General features: G+C 34.5%; 1 protein-coding gene across 1 annotated transcript in view; it reads right to left on the bottom strand.

Moving 5' to 3' along the window:
* The window catches only part of LOC110112952 (UTP--glucose-1-phosphate uridylyltransferase 3, chloroplastic), a gene marked incomplete at its 3' end in the record, with an annotated part of 82,907 nt that overhangs the window by 20,204 nt on the left and 38,160 nt on the right, over positions 1–24,543 (bottom strand). The window contains 1 exon segment of the mRNA XM_020845358.2: positions 8,718–8,795. Coding sequence (XP_020701017.2) covers positions 8,718–8,795 — 78 coding nt within the window.

Consider the following 24,543-nt stretch of genomic DNA (forward strand, 5'->3'; position numbering starts at 1 on the left):
TATTTTTTATCTATTATTAGTATGACTAGTGGCGCGAGAATGAAAGATCCTGCATGGAAATATGGCACACAAGTTGAAGTGTCAGGCGAAGGTGCAAAGAAGGGATATGTTTACATGAATGTAATTTCTATGAGAAGCGCATTACGGGTGGTGTCAAGAGGCTGAAGAATCACCTAGCTTGCATTCATGTCAATGTGGGACCGTGTGCAAAAGTACCTGATGAAGTGAAAAAAGAATATATAGATTACTTAAAGAAGTTTGTCACCACGAAGGAGGTCACAAAAAGAAATTAGGAAGAGATGATAGGAAACTCTTCTTACTATGGATCACAGCATGAAGGTTCCAGTACTGGAAGTCATCTAGTTTCTTCTGACAGAGGCAGTCGGGGGCCCATGGATATATTTATGCTAAATATTGATAACGAGGAAAATATAAATACTCAGAATATTCAGCCTCCTACAGCTACAAAAGAACTCAGGAACAGAGTTTGTTTGGATATCGACAGATTCATCTATGAAAATGGGATTCCATTTAATGTTGTTAGAAGTCCGTCATGGATCAATATGTTAAGATCTGTTGGAAGCTATGGAAGAGTACTACAGCTTACAAGCATGTATGAGCTGAGAACATGGATGCTGAATGAGAAGGTTAAGACAACTTAAAAAATGGTGGATGATATTAAGAAGACTTGGATTGAGATATGAGTGACAATAATGTCAGATGGTTGGTCAGATATTCGACACAGAAGTATCATTAATTTATTGGTCAACAATCCATATGGAATAGTTTTTTTCTCAAATTAGTAGATGCTTCAAGCTTTGTAAATGATGCACAATTATTGTTTGAAATGTTGGATGAAGTTGTGGAGGAAGTGGGAGATGCCTTAGTAGTACAGGTTGTACTGATAATGCAAGTGCATACAAAGATGCATGGAGAATGTTAATGGAGAAGAGACCTCACCTTTACTGGACTCCTTGTGCTGCACATTATATTGACTTGTTGCTTGAGAGGTTGGGATAGTTGTCTCAATATAAATCAGACATATTGAAGGACAAATACGTTAGTAAGTTTATATACAATCATTTTTGGGTACTCAGCTTGATGAGAAAATTCGATGACAAGAAAATTATTAGACCTGCTATTACAAGATTTGCTACTGCATATTTAACATTGTAGAGATTCAAGGAGTTAAGAAAACCTTTGGAAGCAATGTTTGCTTCTTAAGAGTGGAATAAAAGTTAATGGGCCAAAAAACAAGAAGAAAAACAAGTTAAAAAGATTGTTATTAAAGACGATTAATTTTAACGCAGTATAAATTATGCTTTGAAGACAACATGACCATTAGTGAAGGTGCTTAAAATGGTTGATGGTGAGAGGACCCCGGTTATGAGATTTATTTATGAAGCAATGAATAGGGCTAAAGAAGACATTGCAAAACAATTGGGAGGTCAAGAAAGATACTACAAAAATATGAGATATTATAGATGAAGAATGGGATCGACAATTACACTAACACTTACATGCTGCTGCGTACTATTTAAACACCAAATTCATTATGATAAAGATTTTCATGTTGACAAAGAGGTGAAAATTGGTTTGTATGCATGTATGGACAGACTCATTTCTGAAGAAGACTACCTTAAAGTGAATGATCAACTTGAGGATTTTCATTTGAAGAAGTGAATGTTTGGATTTAGAGCAGCGCAAGCATGCTACAAAACACGATCTCCTGGTATGTTTATAGTTTCTATATTTATAATTTTCATATTAATATTTATGTTCAAGTCTTCTACTTCAATAAATATTCATAAAATACTATGTTTGTCTTCATGTAGAACGTTGGTGGGCTCAGTTTAGAGATGATGTTCCCGAATTGAAAGCTTTTACAGTTAAAGTTCTTAGCCTAACGTGTTCGGCTTCTGCATGTGAGCATAATTGGAGTATCTTCAATCAAATTCATACAAAGAGAATAAATCGATTGGCGGCAAATCGAATGAACAAACTAGTTTATATTATGTTTAACAAAAAACTAAAAGATAGACATCTCAAATTGCAGAATCAAAAAAAATATTGAGAATGAAATTAACTATTTGCTTGTTGATGAGTTACAATCTGATGATGAATGGATTACTCCTAAGAATACTGATGTTTATGAAGTTGAAGCAGGAGAAACTCATGTCAATGAAGAAGATAATGAAGCAACTACCCAAGTATATAAAAGAAAGAAACAAAGTGAGATTGGATCTTCAAAAAAATTCAAAGGTATTCTTAAATATAATGAATTAATTTGTATGTTATTATTGTTTCATTTTAGAGATAATGAAATATTAACTGATATAGGAGATAAAGGAAAAAATATTATAGATAAAGAAGAGTTTGAGGATGACTTTGACATTAATTATGAAGATTCTTCTGAAGACAATCAAAGTGATGATGAGCCTGCTTTGGATCTTGATCCTAAGGGGATGTTTTATTTTTAAGTGAGTTTATTTTAAATCTTATATTCCAATAATATTATCTTAAAATAAATCTTCAAATTCATAGTTGACATAATATTATCTTAAAATATTTTTTGTCATTATTTATAATTTTAAATTAATTTATTTTAATCGTTTTAAGGCTTACACCTCGATCCGCCTCAAGGCTTACGTCACGCCTCGCTTAGAAAAAATGTCTCGATTCTCGATTTCACCTTTTAAAACCTTAGGGGAAAGGAAGATAATTGGTACTGATCTAGTTGATGATGCTACATAAAAGATCATATTGATCCGTGATAGATTGAGGGCAGTACAGGATAGACAGAAGAAATATTATGATGACAAACACCGACCAGTTCAATTTGAGGTGGGAGAGTTTGTTTTTCTTAAGGTCAGTCTGATAAAGGGAGTGAAGAGGTTTGATAAAGCAGGAAAGTTGAGCCCAGGATATGTAGGTCCTTTTGAAATTTCAGAAAGAATTGAAAAAGTGGCCAATAAGTTGATTATACATGCACACATTGGTGGAGTGCATAATGTGTTTCATATTTTCTCTTTAAGGAATATATATTTTAGAAGAAGCCCAAAAGATTAGTACTAAAGTGGTGGATATTCAACCAGATTTGACCTTTGAGGAATCTGAGAGAATCATTGATTATGATGTTAAGCAGTTGAGAAATAGAGCAATCTCTTATGTTAAGGTACTATGGAGATAGTTTAGAAAAAGATGCAACCTGGGAAAGAGTCAGAAATGAGAGAGAATCACCCTCATTTATTTGGCTAAGGTATCAATTTACTTTATAGAATTACTTTTAAATTTCGAGGATATTAGGAGGGGAATTGTAAAACCCGAAATTTTGGATGATCGTAGGCATCACACGCGTTTTGATGCGTCGCAATAAGATTTAAGTTAAAATTATAAAGTTAATGAATTTCGACGAAAATAATTTTATAAAATTCTACGCAAAATTTTTAATGATTTAATATATATAACTTATAGCCAATTTCGATTAAATTGGGAAATAAAAATTTTAAAAGTTTAAAAATACTCAAACTACTCATAATCTATTTTAAGTCGAAATGTTTTAAGTGAGGGCATTATGATCTTTTCGCAATACATATCTCACTAAATAAGTAAAGCTGAAACCCCTTCCCCTATTTTTGCATGGTTCGGCCGAGAGAACGAAGAGAAGCGGACGGACGGGTGAGCCATGCAAAGGCTTCGGTGGGGTGGCTCCGGCGACGATTTTCCGGCGAAAAAATTATTGAAAATTGAAGAGGAAGGTTGAGAGAGAAACAAGGTATATTTTATTTGAAGCAAAACCCTCACATTTTCAAGATTTTTGGAAAGGAAAAATTTATGGTTTTTCCAAAAAAAAGTGTTTTTCTTCCAAGATTTTTTTACGAAATTAATAGAGAAGGTTTATGGAGGTGTTTTAATAGTAGAAACGAAGTTTTCTTCAAAAATTTTTAGAATTGAAAATTAGGATTTTTATCAAAAATTGAAATTTTTTAAGGCGCTTTTACAAAAATGATTTCTATGGGACTTAGGAATGTTTCTAAATCAAAATTTTTAATTTTCTTAAGAAATTGCATTTTTCATAATTTTCTAATTAAATAAATCCGAAAATAAATAAAATAATTATCAAAATATGTTTAGGAAAAATTTGGCGTATTAGCTTGATGGAATTAAGGATTTAGAGTTTTCAAAAATTAAAGATTTTAATAAATCCAAAAATTAAGATTAAATTATTTTAATTTCATTAAGTGTCGTTAGAAACAAATAATGAGAAACGAAGAGTTTAGGTAATTTGGAATTTGATAAAACATTAAGGAAGATTTATTCTGACATGACTTTTTATGTGATTTTTAAGTTATGATCTTTAAGAAGAACGAAGCATGTCAAAGCGACACTTTGAGGAAGTACTATGTTTGTGTTAAAGTAGTTACTCATATTTATCATAAAAATTTCATGTATTGTTTTGCCTTCATTTTTATTTAATTACAAATGTTTAAAATTTTAACGTTCAGATGGTTTATGAATTCGGTCTTTCAAATGGCTTGTTAGTATAATGTTTTTATATTGCAATAGATTAGTAAACTACAAGTTATTCGTGGTTTTCATATTTTGAGCAAATGACTTATGAAATATGATTGTTTTTTTTTAACATATGATTGACTGATAAATAAATATGAAACTGTGCATGTTGATGCGAAATGCCCAAAATGGTAAAGGGGCTCAACATAGCCAAATGGTAAAGGAGGCTCATCAGAGCCAATGGTAAATGAATGGCCAAATGATATGAAAATATGTACCTGATCAATACAAAAATTTATGGGCACCTCCGAGACAGGTGATATAATAAAATATTATGCAAAATTAAGGTTCATTTATGTTTTTTAAGCAAATAAAAGTTTATGTTTGAGAAAATATTATATGAAAGGTTTATGATTGAGGAAAATTTATGAAAAGATTTTTTATACAGAAATGTTATGAACTTGTGATATTGACCGTCGTTTAAAGTTTCTTATGAAAAAGATATTTTATTTTGATTTTATGTAAATTTTTATGAGAAATATGAATTACTTGCTGAGCGAGTAAGCTCACCCCTGCATGTGAAAATCCTTTTCGGGAGAATCATCTAAAAAGTGATGATAACGAGACGACAATACACATACCATCGTAGAGGATCTCAGGAAGAAAGGTTTTATATTTTTTGTTATGTGTATCGAGTCAGTGGATTGCAATTAAGGAGTCTGTTGGAGTTTATATTGTGTTTATGTCTATGTTTTTAGTAGTTGTGATTTGAAGATATTATTGGAAACTTTCAGTTTGTTGGATTAGTGGCTTTTTTATGTCGTTTTGGAATGAAATTTATTTTATGTTAATGTTGGATAAATATAAAAATTTTACTGCTTATCGTACGACTATCTGTTCCCGCCCTGTTAATTCAAGCTAGCCGGGCCAGATCGTGACAATTAAAAGGGTCAATCTCAATATTCAATTATGCATACAAGTTATCTGTTTTGGATTGAAGCTAAGTTCAATGTTAACATATTTGTTTGCATATGGTTGCCTAATACTTATGTTTTATATGATTATTGTGAATCTTGTTCTTAATTGGGTTAACCTTTAAATGTCTTACAATATGTCACCCAATTTGCTAAGACTTTGTTTTTTTCCATTCCATTAGTTTTTTTAAAAGTAAAATGAGTTCTAGTGGTGATGGGTTTGGTAGTGGCGATGGTTCAACAGAGCCTTCTATAGAAGCTAATAAGCCCTTATGGATTCATATTATAAAGTTAGGAAAAACTTTTGAAGGTGGAGGAAATGTGTCATTCAAATATAATTACTATAGTGTCACCTACAAAGGATCATATTCTAGGGTGAAAACACATCTACTTAATATTGGTGGCCATAAAATTAAAATGTCCTAAGATTATTATTTCGTAGTTGATAGAATAGAATAGACAGATTGATGAAGATGAATCAAGTATCAAAATAGCACTTCCCAAAGAGGTGCATTTGCCATCTACTCATAGTTTATTCCACACATCTTCCTCCTATGTTAAAGTTGATCATGTTGGTTCATTTAGGAGTGAAGGATATGAATCTAAGAAAAGAAAAATAGTTGTTATTAGTTCTTTAGAGAAGACTTTTAATATGCAGATGAAAGAGCAACTTTATGGTGAAATTGCAAGGATATTTTTTCAACTGGACTTCCTTTCAACCATGCAAGGAATCCTTATTATAAGAATACATTCACTTTTGCATAAAATAATAACCTTGCAACTTATGCTCCACTTGGATACAATGCAATAAGATCAAAATTATTGAAGAGGGAAAGTGTAAATAATGAGACATTACTTGAACCTACAATCAAAATTATTGAAGAGGGAGAGACCAAATATTGAGACATTACTTGAACCTATAAAAGGAGTGTGGAAATAAAAGGGGTCAGTTTGGTGCATAATGATTGGACTGGTCCTCAAAGAAGATCACTCATTAATTTTATGGCTGTTATAGAGAATCACCCAATGTTCATTAAAGCTGTGAATTGTAAAAGGAAATACAAGGATAAATATTTGATTCCCTATTTGATTAAAGATGTGATAGTGATGAACATTGGGTAATTAATTAATAATTTTACTTTCTTTGTATTATGTGAAGATATTCAAGTAAAAGATAGCTTCAAGAAACAAAAAGATTTAAAAATTTCAAATATGAGAAAGATATGTTTGAAATGTTATTTCCTAAATGAGAAGAGAAAAATGATTAATATGGAACTTACAAAGTTCTTTGGATATTTAGAAGATTTTGGCGATCAAGAATCTTTAGTTGATAGATGGAGAATGGATATAAATATGTGGTGGTTGATCCATGGAGCTTTAGCACCGCTACTTCAAACAATAGCAATAAAATTTCTTTGTCAAGTTTCATCCTCCTCTTGTTGTAAGAAAAATTGGAGCACATACTCATTAATTCAATAAAGAGCAACAAAATTACTCTACAACGGGCTAGAGATATAGTTTATGTACATACAAATCTTCGTCTTCTATCAAGAAATATCTCACTTTATATGACAGGTGATAACAAGATGTGGGTTGTTACTGAAAACGGGTTCAAGTCCCTTGATGATAAGGGAATATTGGAGAATGCAAATCTTTCTCTTGATGAACCAGAGTTGGAAGCAATGATATTCAATGATGATGATATTGAAACCCAAAGACAAACCTCCGAAGCTAATTATATTATTCCCTCTACTAAGTAGTTAAGCTTGATGTTGTATTAAATGGGTTTTTATATATATTTTTGTGGTTGTTCTAAATATTTTATATTGTAAGCTAGACAAGTAATCATGAGATTGATTTATTATTGTTTGTCATTTCTAATATGATGCTATATTAATTTCTATACACCATATAAAAAAAAAATGCAATGACGTGTCCGCGCTAGCATGTCCTATATTTTCAAAAAAAAAAAAGTCATGTCTATGTCGGGTTCGTGTCGTCGTGTCCGTGTCCGTATCCGAGCCCGTCTCACTGTTGTGTTCGTGTATCACTGGGTTCCATGAACTAATATGCTTTCTTTACAAATGAAGAGAACGACTAGATGCACTTGCATAAGAATTACGTCCCAACTAACTAAAAAAATTATTCTTAGCCATATAATCGAAGTTTCTGCTTTTAGTTGTCTAATTCAAACTTTGAAGTTCTTTAATCACACGGATGTGCTCATGTTACAGTCACAGAAAATTATTTACACAGTTTCCAAGATACATCAGATGTTTGTCTTCAAGATAGTTGAATAAACAGTCAATGGTTGTGCTTAAAAGAGAAAGAAAACGATGCCTTTGTACTTGCAATATTCAAGTAAAACTTGCAAACAAGAACTTACCATTGAAAGGAGAATATCTGAGTATAATTTGTTTCAATCCTGTATAACATATTCCTGAAGGGCGTACAGAATGAAGAGGTTCTACCTATGTGAGATCTCTAGAGGCATTAACGTAAGAAAACTTGACTTAGCGGAAAAGGTTTTGTTATTTGAACTCTTAACCATAAAATGATAAAGAACTTGACTTGACCAAACTGATGCCCATGCCCATTCACTCCATTGCATATATACTAAAAAGAGTAAAATTTAAAGTTAATTCACAACACAAGGATATTAACTAGCCCAAGTTGGATGCAAACCGTAGTAAAGGATGAGCTCATTTTATTTCATATCACAGAAGAACTAATCCCTCAACGCTGCTTTTTGCCCATTTGGTTGTTAGTTGATAGAAAACATGATATAAAAATTCATTATTTTGTTTCAGTCATTTTATATGTGAACTCAAAAACATTACATTTGAGAAGGTTTTAAAAGGGTTTTGTGAAATGTACGCTTAATGTTGATTTCTAGCTAAAACCAACTAAATAATGGGTATATAAAATTTTATAATTTTCAAACGCCTATTTTCCAACTTAAAGCAACCAAATGATACCTTGGCTCAAAAGAATCTTCACTGAGAGTTTATTTGAGTTGGCTGTAGCTTTTTGTAAATGTAGTAATAAAAATGTTGTAGGAAAGTAACTTTTTCAAAAGCTACTGTAAAAAAAGCTCCCTAACACAAATTTTTTGAAAGCAGCGAAAAAGTGATAACCAAATAGAATTGTGGTTGAAGTCTAAAAAGTAAAGTAGTAAAAAAAGTTGTCCCAAACAAAACCTAAGTTGATAACAAATGCTAGAAGACATACCTCAGGAATTTTTATATTGCATTGTGAAAGCAAATCAGAAGCATTCCGTATGACATCTAGAAAAGAACCATCTGGAGTCTAGTTGATAAAGAAAAGAACTATGTTATTACAAAACTAATCAAAAAGTAGAACAAAATAAACGTGAATCTAAGTAAAACGGAACAAAAAAATTAAAAAAAAAAATTCTTTGATGCATTTATAGATGAACTTATTGAGTAAAAAACAAAACAAAAAAATATTTTGAAAAACATATTTTGACATTACACTAAAAATAGGTGGATCATTTTAAAAATAGAGCGTCCTAATCATTAATATTTTTTTTAGAAAGAATATTCATTTAGCAAAAAAATTGCTGGGTGACCTGGAAAACTAACAATACAACATAGAACATAGAGTAGTAGATTGTATGTATATGTATGAAACATATTGTTAAATAAATAATTTTCTTTGGATAATATGAAGAAATTTAATATTTCAAGAGAGAGCGCTAAAATAAGTCAACTTAAATTCTATAGTTGAGCCATGTTTCGTACGAAATAACATGGCTTATTCCATCATAAACATTATTATTGAAGTTTTAAAAATTGGAATGTTACTTTGAGAAATTCATAGATGAGAGTTTTAAGGAATGAATCTTTTTGAAAGAGAATAATGAATTGAATTATTAGAGATTAAGAAAAGTGCAATTAAAAATAAATATATATAAAGGTAAAAGTTTAGGTCAAGATGAGATTCCTATTGAGATTTGGAGAGTTATGACTAATATTAGACTCGTTTTGCTGGTAAATATTTTCAATACAATTTAAGGACCAAGAAAAAACCAAATGATCGGAGTGGGACCCACAAGGGATTCAAATTCAAACTAATTGGAGGCAAAAGAGTAGGAGCAAAGGCAAGGGAGTAATTTGGCTTTAATAATTAATTGTATGCCTTAGTTAGGAGAGGGGGGTTAGGGTTAGGGTTATGCTTTGATTGTTTCTTTTGGGGGGTTCTCTTGAAGTTTCTTTGGCGTCTTGGCTCTAGACTCATTGTCTAAGAGATTGAGAGAGAAAGATCCTCCTCTCGAATTGAGGATCAACTGTATCATGCTTTGTGTTTGCTTTTGCTTTGAATCCTCTATTACAATCTATCGTTTTGAATTGATTTCATTAAGAATATCACATTATTTATGCTGTTTTTAACAATTATTGATAGGGTTGCTTGCGAAGTCAAGTATTTCCTCTTGGATTACTTCTGAACTCAAGTATTTCCTATCAGTTTTATACTAGGAAAATCCACTATGATTGTTGTGCTAAGCAATTAATGAAAAAAATAGAGACCAAATAAAGGATGAACATATGATTTTGATGTAATGCAAGTCACTAGTTAAGGAAAAACCATCCTACAAAAGCCAAATTGGCCAAATATTAATTATAATGAGTCAAAACAAGCCACACAAGGACTGAAATGGACCCATTTTCAATCCCTTTTAGGCTCATGTTTATTTTTGGTCGAAATTTCAGGTGAAGGAGAGGTGAAAAAAAAAAGGACTCCATACACACATCTTGTAACAATCCACGTATACAACTTGGATTTAAGGAACACTTAGTGGGCCTAAGAAATAATTAATTTCGTTCATCATAATTAATGATCAATTACAAGCCATCAATCTCAATTTATATTGATTATATGGATAAAATCAAAACTTAAATCCAAAATAATCCTATCCTAACTCCAAGTCTAATACTATTCAAATATTCAAACCTAAATTTATCCAAAGAGAATAATTTAACTTAACAAAATAAATCAAATAAAAATAATAATAATTTGGCCATTACTAAGTATGCTCTTAAACGATATCTAAAATAATTCAACTAAACTTCTTTGTAGCTTGAGTTGACTATTAATTAGTATATGAAAATTTGAAAGTTGGTGCAAAATAGATTTATACAAAATTATTTAACACCTCACGCACGCTAAATAGAGACAAATGGGAAATGAAGATTCATAAGCCTAGATAAGGCTAATGATGTTTTTGATAATAATAAAATCTCAAAGTTCAAGGCTTTACTCTGAAAAACTAGTGTTTGGTGTCATCAATAGAACAAAAATAACACATGTTTGAAGCTAGAATAAAGAAGACTTGGTCGGAAGAATCCTACCAACTCTTCAAGGGGAACTCCCTGAACATTCTCCAAGATTTATCACACAATAAGCGGTAACAGGGAGGTACCTCAAAAGGAAGCTCTCAAAAGAAATTCGGAAGAAATATAAGAAATATTGCTTGCAATCATGTAAATGTTTAAACAGTATGAGCAGCATCGTACAAGCCCAAACAGAATAAGTCCAAGTAAGTCAAATAGTCATCAGAGTTGATTTTCAAAACAAACCATACTATTCTTTACATTACTCTTACTTCGTTCTCTTAATCTGATAAATCCTGCTTGTGGAATTCTACAACCCTTTTTGTGAAACACTTTTGAGGGATTTAGCAGTAGTAGATATAAATGGCAATATTTCGTTTAGTAATATAATATGCCTATCCACAGCTTGCCTTGTATAGCATCAATGTTTTCAATAATCTAGTTGTTCACTCAGGGAAAAATGGTGCAACGGCACGCACCCCGCATTCTCACCTCATTTACCCCAACATAGATTAGAAATTAAATTAATCAGATTTCCCATGATGATCAGCATCAGGGTTAATTTAGTTATGGGGTTCCACATCCTATGAGCACAAGCTCTCATAGTTAATTACCCCCTCTTAATATATAGAAGAAAACTTTTGATTAAGGATGAATCAATGTTTAGACATGCATCAGTATTAAAAGTAGACCTGATCAAGATCACATGATTTCGTTATCCTGAGACTCAATCTACCAACACTAACAATCGTTGATCGTAATGTCCAGAGAATTTGATTAACAGTCATGGGTTGTCTCCTCTCAGAGATCCCAAGTAAACTGAAGTGGTGGATATGTGTGGATTTTAATTTTATTATGTTTTGGGATTTACATTTATTAGAATACCCAGTATTTAATTTGGTTTGTGATTTATGATTTCATTTAAAAGTTACCAAGTTGTTTGATTTAGATTTGAGGTCGGGGCTTATGGCTTTTAATAAAAGTAGTCCGTGTAGCGGGTCTTACAGCTTCCGTTGGAAGTAGCTCGTATAGGGGGCCTTGCGGCTTCACTTAGAAGTGACCCACATAGTTTAATAAGTTTTGAGAAGTGGCTCTAACTTTTTCTATTAGAAGTATCCCTTAGGTTTTAAAAGGTTAGGTCTTATTGCTTTCATTGAAAGTATCCTATATAGTTTAAAAGGTTGGGCCTTACTACTTTCATTGAAAGTAGCCCGTATAGTTTAAAAGGTTAGGTCTTACTACTTTCATTGAAAGTAGCACATAGGATTTAAAAGATTAGGTCTTATTGTTTTCATTGAAAGTAGCCTGTGCAGTAGGTCTCACTGTCTCTATTAGAAGTTGTCAAGGTTATCATAGATGTATTATTTATTCTAGGAAAGTTTTCCCTAACACCCTAATTAATGTGGGACTTATGGCCTCTATTAGTGGTGGCCCATATAGCGAGGCTACATGAGATTTAATTTAGCGAGGCTTTTAATAGTAGATACTTAGTTTTGTACTTTCACCAACTCGACAAATGTACTAGTGTTTTGTTTACAGTAGTGGCTTTTGACTCACAGTAGTAACTTTGCTTGTTTGTTTCAGCACTAGTTTTTCTTTCCAACACTAGTTTTTTTCAGTGCCGGTTTTCTCGTCATTTTGTACTAGTTTTGTTTTAATACCAGTTTTTTTTTACCACCTTGCATAGAGATTTGTTTACTTTCTTGCAAGTGTTCGTAGTTAGCAGTTGCTAGAGCTAGAACTTACAGATGCTGGTTTGCAAGGAGCTAGAGCTTGCACAGGCCTGGAGCTTACCATGAGAGTTTAGGTTTGCTTGGGTTGTTTTTTTAGTTTTATTTATGTTTTCAGTTTTCTTAATTTTAGGAGTTTGGATTTGGTTGATGTGCGTTGTACTTAGGGTTGATAGTGATTTTTTTTTGCGTTTTCTTATTTTATCAAAAAATGGAAAATTCATCGGAGTGGCCCTCCCCTCAATGTTTTCTACTTACATTTTAAATTTCTTAGGTTGATTTGTTTGATTTAAAATTTAAATTTAAAAATTAAAATTACCTGCTAAGCTCGCTAATTGAAATATATTTTAATATTATTCAATTAATTTAATTTAATTATTAATTAAATTTAACATTTGGTTGCTCAATTAATTTAATTAAAATTTTAAAGTTTAAATTCAATTAATTGTTTCATTAATTAAATTAAGTTTTAAATTAATTTGTTTAATTTTAATTAAATTTTAAATTAATTAAAGTTCTGATTTTAATTAAATTTTAAATTAATCAAAATCTTAAATTGGTTTTAAATTCTTCAATTAGTTAAACATTAGTTTAAAATTAAATTTTAGTTTTATTTTAAAATTAATTAATCAGTTATTAACTTAGGTTAATTAATTACCAAGTTAATTGAAAGCTTTAATTTTAAACTAATTAGTTTAATTAAATTAAAGTTGTTTGTTTAAATTAGGTTCTTTAATTAATTAGAGAATTTTAAATTGCTTATTTTAATTTTAATTAATAATTAAAAATTGATTTTAAAATGATTAATCAAATAAAAGCTCTCCGCAATTTTCCTAATTTCTTAAGGCGATTTCAACAGCCTCCCAACATCCCCTCCTAAACGAGGGGAGGTTGGGGAGAGGGAAATTTCCCTTTAGTTCCACTCGGTCGAATCAAATCGATAGCTGAAGGCTTCAGAAGAAAGAATGCAATCCCGGAATCGGCCATCATCCTTCAATATGCAATTATGACGCCTTTCCTTTCTTTATTGTTATTATTATTATTATTATTATCATCATTGATTTATAGATTACAAAAAATTGCTTTGGTCAAGCACGAATCTCGAGGCATATTTAAGTAGAAAACTTCTAAAATCAAATTCGGGATCATATGAACTTAGATTTCAGCAAACTTATAATCGAACTGAACGTCTCAGAAAGATAAATCCAACGACACCAAAATCAGTCTAACCCAAGCCCAAATGTGTCCAAATCAGAGGCTTGAACCACATTTGGAAGAATTAAAGCATTATTTGGATGACAAAATGATATCCAAATATAGCATGCTTATAGTTAAATCGAGCGACTCGGCGAGACAAATCCAACGAGCCCAAGATCATTGAATTCCAACATCGTTAAGGCACTGAAAATGTTGAAAAACTCTCTATGATTGGGGGAATCAATATGAGCCATCTGAACCTGCCCCGGATCTTCTCTATATTTACGGGGTGTGTTACTCATAAAAATCTATAAATAAACCCCCACTCTCTACATGAGGAGGACCTTGGGGCTAGAGATTGGAGAAAGCTATAAGGCTTCAAGAGCTCCAGCACCACCGTCGGCAAACCCCCATCGACTGCTGTCGGACCACTGCTCGGCCGTTGGTCACTGTCGAACTTCCGCCCGGCCGCCGTCGAAATTCAGACCGATAGTCGTCGTACCACCACCCGAAGGCTGACCGCCATCGGACTTCAGCCCGCCGTCGTCAGACCACCACTTGAAGGCCGACTGCTGCCGGACTTCCTCTGCCGAGTACGGTCCTTCCGACCTCCTCCACCGACTACGCTCTCTCCGCCCACCATCACCAGACTACGGTCTTTCCAACCTCCGTCGCCCACCGATTACGGTCCTTCCAACCTCCTCCATCGACTACGGTCCCCCTCCACCATCACCAGACTACGATCCCTCTAACCTCTGTCACCCGCCAACTACAGTCCTTCTGATCTCCTCCACCGACTACGGTCCTTCTGACCTCCTCTGCCGACTACGATCCCTCCGACCACCGTCACCAAACTACGGTCTTTCCAACCTCCATTGCCTGCCGACTATGGTCCTTCCAACCTCCGTCTCCTGCCAACTACGTTCCTTCCGACCTCCTTAGCCGAATACGATCATTCCGACCTTTGTTGCCAAACAACGGTCATTTCTAACAGTCGTAAGAGAGTGGTCTTTCCAACCTTCGTCACCCACCGATTATGGTCCTTCTGACCAAACGAACATTTCAATACTAATTGTTCCAATTCCCACCATGTAATATGATGTACAATATCTACGTCAACCCAAGGCCTTCCCCCAAGGAAGGGACACATTTATAATTGACTGCAAATAATAGTGGATTCATTCAAATTGGGTCAGGCCCCATGATTGTTCCCCTTTTCAGAGGTTTCCACGTAAAAACTCTAGTGTCTCTTATGAACGAACAATTATTAGGTTAGGTGATCTGACGTAGCTCTACGTTCGGACATCAATAATATATTGCCTTGTACTCTTACTCTTTACAGCGCGGCCCGACGACTTGACCCGAGATTGCTATGTTCGTGTATTGCTCGGTATTGCTCGGTATTGCTCGGTATTACTCGGTATTGCTAAGTATTGCTTGGCAATAACGAGAAATACCTCTATGTGAAGACCAATACAGAGCAATACTGAGATTTTCTCGGTATTACTCGGTATTGCTCGATATTACTCGGTATTAGTCTTCATAGAATGGTATTTCTCATTATTGTCGAGCAAAATCGACCAATACCGAGCAATACCTAGCAATACACGAACATAGCAATATTGACTCCGTTCCGGGTCGGGGTTGTCGGGCCGCACGGTAAATAGTGAGAACACGTGGCACTATTTTATTGGCGTCCGAATGTAGAGCTACGTCAGGTGACCGGACCAAATAAAAGTTCCTTATGAACGCTACACCCTCTCTTTTATCTGTTTGTATGTTTGATCTTTATACAAAGCTAAGACGTTAAACTTTATACTTCTCTATCGCCACGAATATTCTAGGACGCAACAATCATCATCATCATCATTATTATTATTATACATATATATACTTTAAAATATATACAAACAATTTTCTCCCTCACTATTTCAAACAGCAGAGCGCGATTTGCCCGATCGGCTCATCCTAATACAGACGGATCGGCTGGGTAGTCGGCTTGGAGGTGGGGCCGGCTAGGCAATTCACATGAGGTGATCGAACAAAGGGACCGTGCGTGCTCAGGTAGGTGTCCGGGAAGGCTTGATCGTGCAAGGGAGTCGAACGTCGGGCTCGATTCGGTGTTGTTGACGAACACAGAAGGGGAGTTGATTTCATAGAGGGAGGTGCGGCTGACTAAGGCAAACCCATGGCTTCGGGTTCGTAGGAGGAGGCGCAGTCGTCTATTGAGCAGACAGACCATGCTGTTGGCACAAGCGAATGGGAGGTGTTGTTCGCATTGGTCCAAAATCAAGTAGGAATTTTAGACAGTGCTCAGGCCTGAGTTGCAGACGAACGGGATGCTAACTAATATGACTAAGTTTAAAGAGGATCCAGTTAATTATATTGTTCCGCAAGCATAATGTCTTTCTCCTGTATCTATTTATATGTGTATGTACCCTGAGTTTATTCAATGAAATCTTTAGCATTTCCTTATCTCTTGTCCGTGAGCTACTGAAGGTTTTCTGTTCACGTGAGTTCTCATAGTATCAGAGCACATATAAGTTTTTTTTTTTTCTCTCCTCTCTTCTTCTCTTAACTTCTTCATTTCTTTCTCTTGTTTTTTTTCCTTTGATCTCTACTCTTTCTCCATTCTTTATCCGAGCAAGCATGGCTGGATCATCCACTACTTCGCCCGTCACAAAAAGCCCTTCAAATCCTCTTCATCCGATCGATATTCTACCTCAACTCAAGTTTGTTCTTAGTAACATCAAGAATCTTGTTTCTAATTCCCTAACATCCGATAATTACCCCTTGTGGAGATTGCAAGTTGAGAAAATCTTTGTTGCAAATGGCTTCAAATGCTTTCTTGATGGATCACACAAACCTCCTAATGACAATGATCGTTCTCTCGACTCCTCGAATCTTCTTGACCAAAATCCTGCAGTTCTCTCGCCTTATTGTTTATCATTACACCATCTATCTTACCTTATACTCTCCTTGAATCATTGTGCTGACATATGGGCTACGTGATCTCATCGACTGCAAGCATCCACTCGATCTCGCATCATTCAATTAAAGAATGAGCTTTATCATCTCTCTAAAGGTGAACAATCCATGTCCCAATATCTGCTTATCGTCAAATCCAAGATCGACGCAATTTATGTTGCAGGAAGCACCATTGATCCGGAGGATGTCATTCTATACCTGTTGAATGGCTTACATGCAACATACCAAGCCTTTAAAACAGCTATTCGCAAAAATTTGCAACCCATAACTCTTGATCACCTTTACACACTTCTTTGTAGTGAAGAGGTGAATCTTGCTTAAGAAATCTCTAAAGAACTTCAATCTCTATGTTTATCTGAAAATTTTGTCACTCTTGCAGCTACCCGCGGCCGCGAACGTGGTAGAAATAACTCCACTCGTGCTCGGCCATATGCCCGTAATAATCGTTCAGCTACTACATTCAACCGAAATGAAAAACATTCCAATAAAAATATTGTTTGCCAAATCTGCACAAAGCAATGTCACTCTGCTCTAAAATGTTGGTATCGTCATGATCCTGCATATCAAGAAAATCCACCCAAGCAAGCTTTCTTTAGCACGACCGAACAACCTCGTCAAACAGATTGGTTTCTAGATAGCGAGGCCTCTACGCATCTCACTTCGGATCCCTCTCAATTCTCCTCAATTGAACCTTATAAAGGTAATTCCCAAGTTATGTTAGGCAACGGTCATCGCATTCTTATACATTATACGGGCAAAGGGCTTCTTCCTACACACTCAAGTAGTCTTCAACTCAATAATCTTCATCATGTTCCTAATTAATCATTTAATTTGTTAACGGTTCACCAACTAACTCGTGAAAACTCTTGCATTGTTTTATTTTTTCACGTGGTTATCAAATTCAGGATTCGAAGACCAAACAAATTCTCCTTCAGGGTCCATGTCATAATGGTCTCTATCATATTTCTTCCTCTACTCCAACATTTGCATTAGCTTTTCTTTTCATTCAAACCATTCCAGATCTCTGGCATGGACGTCTTAGTCACCCTGACACACGCAAATTGCATTCTCTTGCTCGATTACATTCAAACATATGTTCTAATATTACTACACATTCTTGTAATACTTGCAATCTTGCAAAAATTCATAGGTTGTCATTTCCGAATTCAATTTCCACTTCGTATGTTCCTTTTGAAATTGTTCATTCTGATGTTTGGGGTCCATCCCTACTATGTCATTATAAGGATTTCATTACTATATCTCCTTTATAGATGATAATACTAAATACTGCTAAGTTTATCCTCTCTCACAGAAATCCGAAGTTTTTTTCTAAATTTCTTGAATACTATAATATGATTAAATGTTAATTTAGCAAGCATATAAAAATTCTTCTAATGGATGGATGTGGAGAATCTATTAACAAACAATTTCAGCACTTTTGTAAACTCTCGGGTATGCATCATCAATATACATGTCCTTACACGCCTTCTCAAAATGGCATCACCAAAAGAAAGAATAGTCACATCTTGGAGACAATTTGAAGTCTTTTAATTCACTCCAACATTCCTCAGTGGTTGTGGGTTCACGCTCTCCACACTGCCAATCATATTATCAATCTCCTACCTACTCGAAAATTGCACAACAAAACTCCACATGAATTACTTTACAAAAAAATACCTGCCTACACTCATCTTAAAATCTACGAATGTCTTTGCTATCCTTGGCTCCGGCCTTATGCCCAATCAAAACTAGAGTCATTCTCTAAGCCCTGTGTGTTTGTTGGCTATGCCACCTCTCAAAAAGGTTATCTATGCTTAAATCCCTTAACAAGCAAGATCTATACATCAAGAAATGTCATTTTTAACAAGCAAGTTTTTCCTTATCATCAAAAACGTCTTCAGACTACTAATTCATCTTAACCCACCAATCTTCCACCTCTTCTTTTAGTTCCCTCATCCATTATCAAACCGCAATCTCAAACTATATCTTATAATTCTAATTCTTCCACATCATGTACTCAAGATATCACATCTTATAATCTCCCTAATAGCATCACTGTACCTCAATCCTCGAACCAATAATCTCAGAATTCATTGAACAATAATATTGCTCCACCATCTATTAGTTCTACCATTCCCAAACACCACATGACAACTCGCTCGGAAACAAGTGATCTCAAACCCAAACGCATCTTCAATCTCACACATCAAGTTGCTCCCTAAGACCCAACGTCCTACACTCAAGCATTCAAACATCAACATTGGCGCTCAGCTATGTTGCAAGAATTCCAAGCACTCCAATCTCAAGGAACTTAAGATCTAGTTTCTGTCTCTCCAAATCAAAATATTCTTGGGTGCAAATGGATGTGTCGAACAAAGTATAACACTCTGATGGATCAATTGCTAGATATAAGGCCAGACTAGAGGCTATTGGATACAAACAGGAATTCGGTCTGGATTATACCGAAACTTTTAGTCTTGTTGCTAATAAGATACCAACATTCCATATTCTGATTATTCTTGCCCTACATAAGAATTGACCAATACATCAACTTGACATATCGAATGCTTTCCTACATGGCTCGTTACAAGAAATTGTATACATGAGCCAATCACCCGGATTCATAAATGAACTTCATCCCAATCACGTCTGCAAACTAAACAAAGCTCTATACAGTCTTAAGCAATCACCATGACAATAGTTTGCGACGCTTACCGGATTCTTACATAAACAATAATTTACTACAAGCAATTCAAATCCTTCTCTTATGATTTATCGAAAATCAAATATACAACTTTATTTTCTTATATATGTTGATGATCTTATAGTGACAGGTAATAACGTTCAAGCCATACAACATCTCCTAAGCATTCTACACAAGCAAGTTAATATGAGACATATAGGCACATTGTCTCAATTCCTAGGTATAACGGTTGTCCAAACAAATGATGGACCCCTTCATCAAAGTCAGTATGCCCAAACCAACTTACAACGTACAAGAATGCTTCAGTGTAAACCGGTGAACACGCCTATAACAGATAAGTCTCATAAAAATTCCAACTCTTCCAATTTGTTTTCTAATTCTTTATTATATCTGCAAATTGTCGGATCCCTCCAATACTTAACATTAACACGACCTGATATATCCTATGTGGTAAACAATGCATGTTAACACATGCATAAGCCGACTGACTCAAATTTTGAGGCACTCAAGCGCATCAATGGCTCTACAAATCTTGGTATACCACTATCTCAAAATTCACTTCAACTAATCTCTTATGTAGATTCAGACTAGGCTGGAAACCAACAAGATAGAAATCAACAACAGGATATAGCACCTTTCTTGGTTCATCACTTATTTCTTGGAGTGCCAAGAAACAGAGTACAATTGCCAGATCATCTACTGAGGCCGAATATCGAGCTCTAGCTACTGTCGCAGCCGATCTCATTTGGATTCATCAACTCCTCCAAGAACTCGGTTGTCCTCAACCTGAACCAACAAAATTGTTTTGTGACAACACATCTGTCATCACCTTGGCTAAAAATCCAGTGTTCCACACTTGCACCAAACATATTGAAGTTGCTTGTCACTTTATCCACGAGTGCATCAAGAACAAAACAATCCAAGTCCATCATATCTCCACCAAAAATAAGTTGCTGATATTTTTACCAAAGCTCTATCAATGGCTCGATTTCACCACATTGTTCTCAAACTAACTTCATCATCCGACTCATCGGTTTGCAAGGGGGAGTTAACCAATATGACCAACTCTAAAGAGGATCCAGTTAATTATATTATTCCGCAAGCATAATGTCTTTCTCCTATATCTATTTATACGTGTATCTACCCTGGGTTTATTCAATGAAATCTTTAGCTTTTCCTTGTCTCTTGTTCGTGAGCTACTAAAGGTTTTCTGTTCGCGTGAGTTCTCACAAGATCAATGGAATCGGGTCGTGATTGGGTTTGTCCACACGTAGGGGAGGCCGCGATCGAGTTCAGTTGTGCGCAGAAAGGCGGATGTCAGGTTTGGAGTAGGATCCGAACGAGAAGCTTGCCTGTAAAGATAACATATCGAGAGCAGATCAGGAGGAAGAGGGTTGTGGTTGCTCGTAGGATGAGAGGTTTCAGAATCTGAGTAAGGAACAAACGATTGAGAGCAAAAAAATTGAATAGCAAAAGTCTCTTTTTCGTTTCTTCTATTTCTTTTATACGATTGAAGCAGATACCCACGATGTGGACATGTCGAGGTGCCAACGTGCTGCATTTATTTTCTTTTTTTTTTCTTTTATTTGTACACTAGTCCTCGTATGAGAATTATTAAACTACAATGTCAGAGTGTCGGACAATTTTTTAACCACCATTTGCTCAGCCAATGGAGTCCTATAAATAATATATTTTCTACGTAATTGAGTATGAATTTTGATAAAACTCCAACGTTGACAATAGAAAACAAGAGCATAGCTCAAAAAGTTAAGTTAGCTTAAGATGGCCAATATAAACCAATTTAGCATTTGCAGACTAATGAATAACAACAACAAGCCTTTATCCCACTGTGGGGTCAGCTACATGAATCCTTTTTCTCCATTATCTCCTGTTAAGTCAAATTCTCATCTAAATCTAAAAAAGAAATGTCATTTATAATATTTTTAACCAAATCTTTTTAGGTCTACTTCTACCTTGTCTAACATAAATCAAATCTAATACATCTACTTTCCTAACTTGGTCATCGGAAGATCGCCAATTTATGTGACCAACCCATCTAAGGCGACTCTCTCTAATCTTATCTTCTACTTGAGCTACACCAACCTTTTCACGTATATGCTCATTTCGTATCCTGTCTCAAAGAGTAAAGCCACTGATCCACCCAAGGTTTTAAAAGGCGAAATCGGGAATTGAGGCGTTTTTTCTAAGCGAGACGAGGCGCAAGCCTCGAGGTGGATCGAGGCGTAAGCCTCAAAAAGATTAAAATAAATTAATTTAAAATTATAAATAATGACAAAAAATAACAAAATATTATGTCAATTATGAATTTGAAGATTTGTTTTAAGATAATATTATTAGAATACAAGATTTAAAATAAACTCACTTAAAAATAAAACATCCCCTTAGGATCAAGACCCAAAGCAAGCTCATCATCACTTTGATTGTCTTCAGGAGAATCTTGTAAATTAATGTCAAAGTCATCCTCCAACTATTCTTCATCTATAATATTTTTTTTCCTTTATCTCCTATATCAGTTAATATTTCATTAGCCCTAAAATGAAACAATAGTAACACACAAAATAATTCATTATATTTAAGAATACCTTTAAATTTTTTTGAAATTTCAATCTCAATTTGTTTCTTTCTTTTATATACTTGGGTAGTTGCTTCATTGTCTTCTTCATTGACATGACTTTCTCTTTCTGCTTCAACTTTAGATACATCAGCATTCTTAGGAGTAATCCATTCATCATCAGATTGTAGCTCATCAACAATTTCATTCTCAATATTTCCTTGATTTTGCAATTTGAGATGTCTATCTTTCAATTTTTTGTTAAACATAACATAAACTAGTTTGTTCATTCGAACTGTCGTCAATCGATTTCTTCTCTTTGTATAAATTTGATTGAAGATACTCCAATTACGCTCGCATGCAGAAACTGAACACGTTAGGCTAAGAACTTTAACTACAAAAACTTTCAATTCAGGAACATCATCTCCAAACTAAGCCCATCAACATTCTACATGAAGACAAACATAGTATTTTATGAATATTGATTGAAGTAGAAGACTTGAATATAAATATTAACATTAAAATTATAAATACTCAAATTATAAACATACCAGGAGATCGTGTTTTGTAGCATGCTTGTGCTGCTCTAAATCCAAACATTCCCTTCTTCAAATGAAAATCCTTAAGTTGATCATCCACTTTGAGGTAGTCTTCTTCAGAAATGAGTCTGTCTATACAGGCATACAAATCAGTTTTCACCTCTTTGTCAACATGAAAATCCTTATCATAATGAAATTGGGGTTGAAATAGTACGCAGCAGCATGTAAGTGTTGGTGTAATTGTCGATCCCACTTTTCATCTATAATATCCCATATTTCTTTGTAGGAACTTTCTTGACATCCCAATTCCTTTGCAATGTCTTCTTTAGCCCTATTCATTGCTTTATAAATAAATCTCATAGCCGGGGCCCTCTCACCATCAACCATTCTAAGCACCTTTATTAATGATCCTGTTGTCTTCAAAGCATAATTTGTACCATGGTTTAAAATTGCGCAATATGAGGCCCGCCTTTGCGCAATTCCAATAAAAAAACGCCTCGATGCTTACGCCTTTATGAGGCTTGCACCTCAACTTGGTTGAGGCCCGCCTTAAGACTCGCCTCGCCTCACTAGCATGAGGCTTACGCCTCACGCTATATATATTAAACTTACATAAATCTTGAAGTAAATGCCCGATATTGGACTCTATAGGAGAGGAGGAAGGGGGAGAGCAGTTCATCATAATAATGATTCAAATGAATAACCCCATAGTGATGACAGTGCTGATGCCTTATGAGTTCTTATGTGATATGTCATTGCTATTTATTTTTGGAAATTGGAATCATATGTTAATGAAAAAAAACTGGGATTTGGGAAAGATAAAATTTTGAGTTGAACTATATTTCATTGTGTCTTATTATTGGGATATTTTGATTTCACTTCATATCTTATGTTTTTTTATGTTTTATATTATTCACTCATTAGAATATAAAAAATTTATCATTTTGTGTTTATGCAATCTTTTGATTATGAGGCTTACGCCTCAATACCCGAATACGCAATTTTAAACATTGATTTGTACTGCACTAAAATGAATGTCTTTCATAACAATCTTTTTAACTTGTTTTCCTCCTTGTTTTTTGACCCATGAACTTTTATCCCACTCTTCAGAAGCAAACATTGCTTCCAAAGGTTGTCTTAACTCCTTGAATATCTGCAATGTTAAATATACAGTAGCAAATCTTGAAACAGCAGGTCTAATAATTTTCTTGTCAGTGAATTTCTCATCAAGCTGAATACCCAAGAATGATTGTATATAAACTTACTAACAAATTTGGCCTTCAATATGGCCGATTTATGTTGAGGCAACTGTCCCAACCTCTCAAGCATCAAATCAATATAATGTGCAGCACAAGAAGTCCAGTAAAGGTGAGGCCTCTTCTCCATTAACATTCTTCCTGCAGCTTCGTATGCACTTGCATTATCGGTAACAACTTGTACTACTAAGGCATCTCCCACTTCCTCCACAACTTCATCCAACATTTCAAACAATAATTGTGCATCCTTTACAAAGCTTGAAGCATCTACTAATTTGAGAAAAACTGTTCCATATGGATTGTTGACCAAGAAATTAATAATACTTTTATATCGAATATCTGACCAACCATCTAACATTATTATCACTCATGTCTCAATCCAAGTCTTCTTAACATCATCCACCATTTTTGAAGTTGTCTTAACTTCCTCATTCAGCATCCATGTCCTCAGCTCATACATGCTTGGAAGTTGTAATCCTCTTCCATAGCTTCCAACATATCGTAACATATTGATCCACGACGGACTCCTAACAACATTAAATGGAATCCCATTTTTGTAGATGAATATAGCGATATCCAAACAAACTCTGTTCCTTAGTTCTTTTGTAGTTGTAGGAGGCTGAATATCCTGAGTATTTATGTTTTCCTTGTTATCAATATTTAGCATAAATCTATCCATGGGCCCCCACTGCCTCGGTCAGAAGAAACTAGATGGCT

This window comes from Dendrobium catenatum, unplaced genomic scaffold (genome assembly GCF_001605985.2).
Source record: "Dendrobium catenatum unplaced genomic scaffold, ASM160598v2 original_scaffold_61322, whole genome shotgun sequence".
NCBI classification, from domain to species: Eukaryota; Viridiplantae; Streptophyta; class Magnoliopsida; order Asparagales; family Orchidaceae; genus Dendrobium; species Dendrobium catenatum.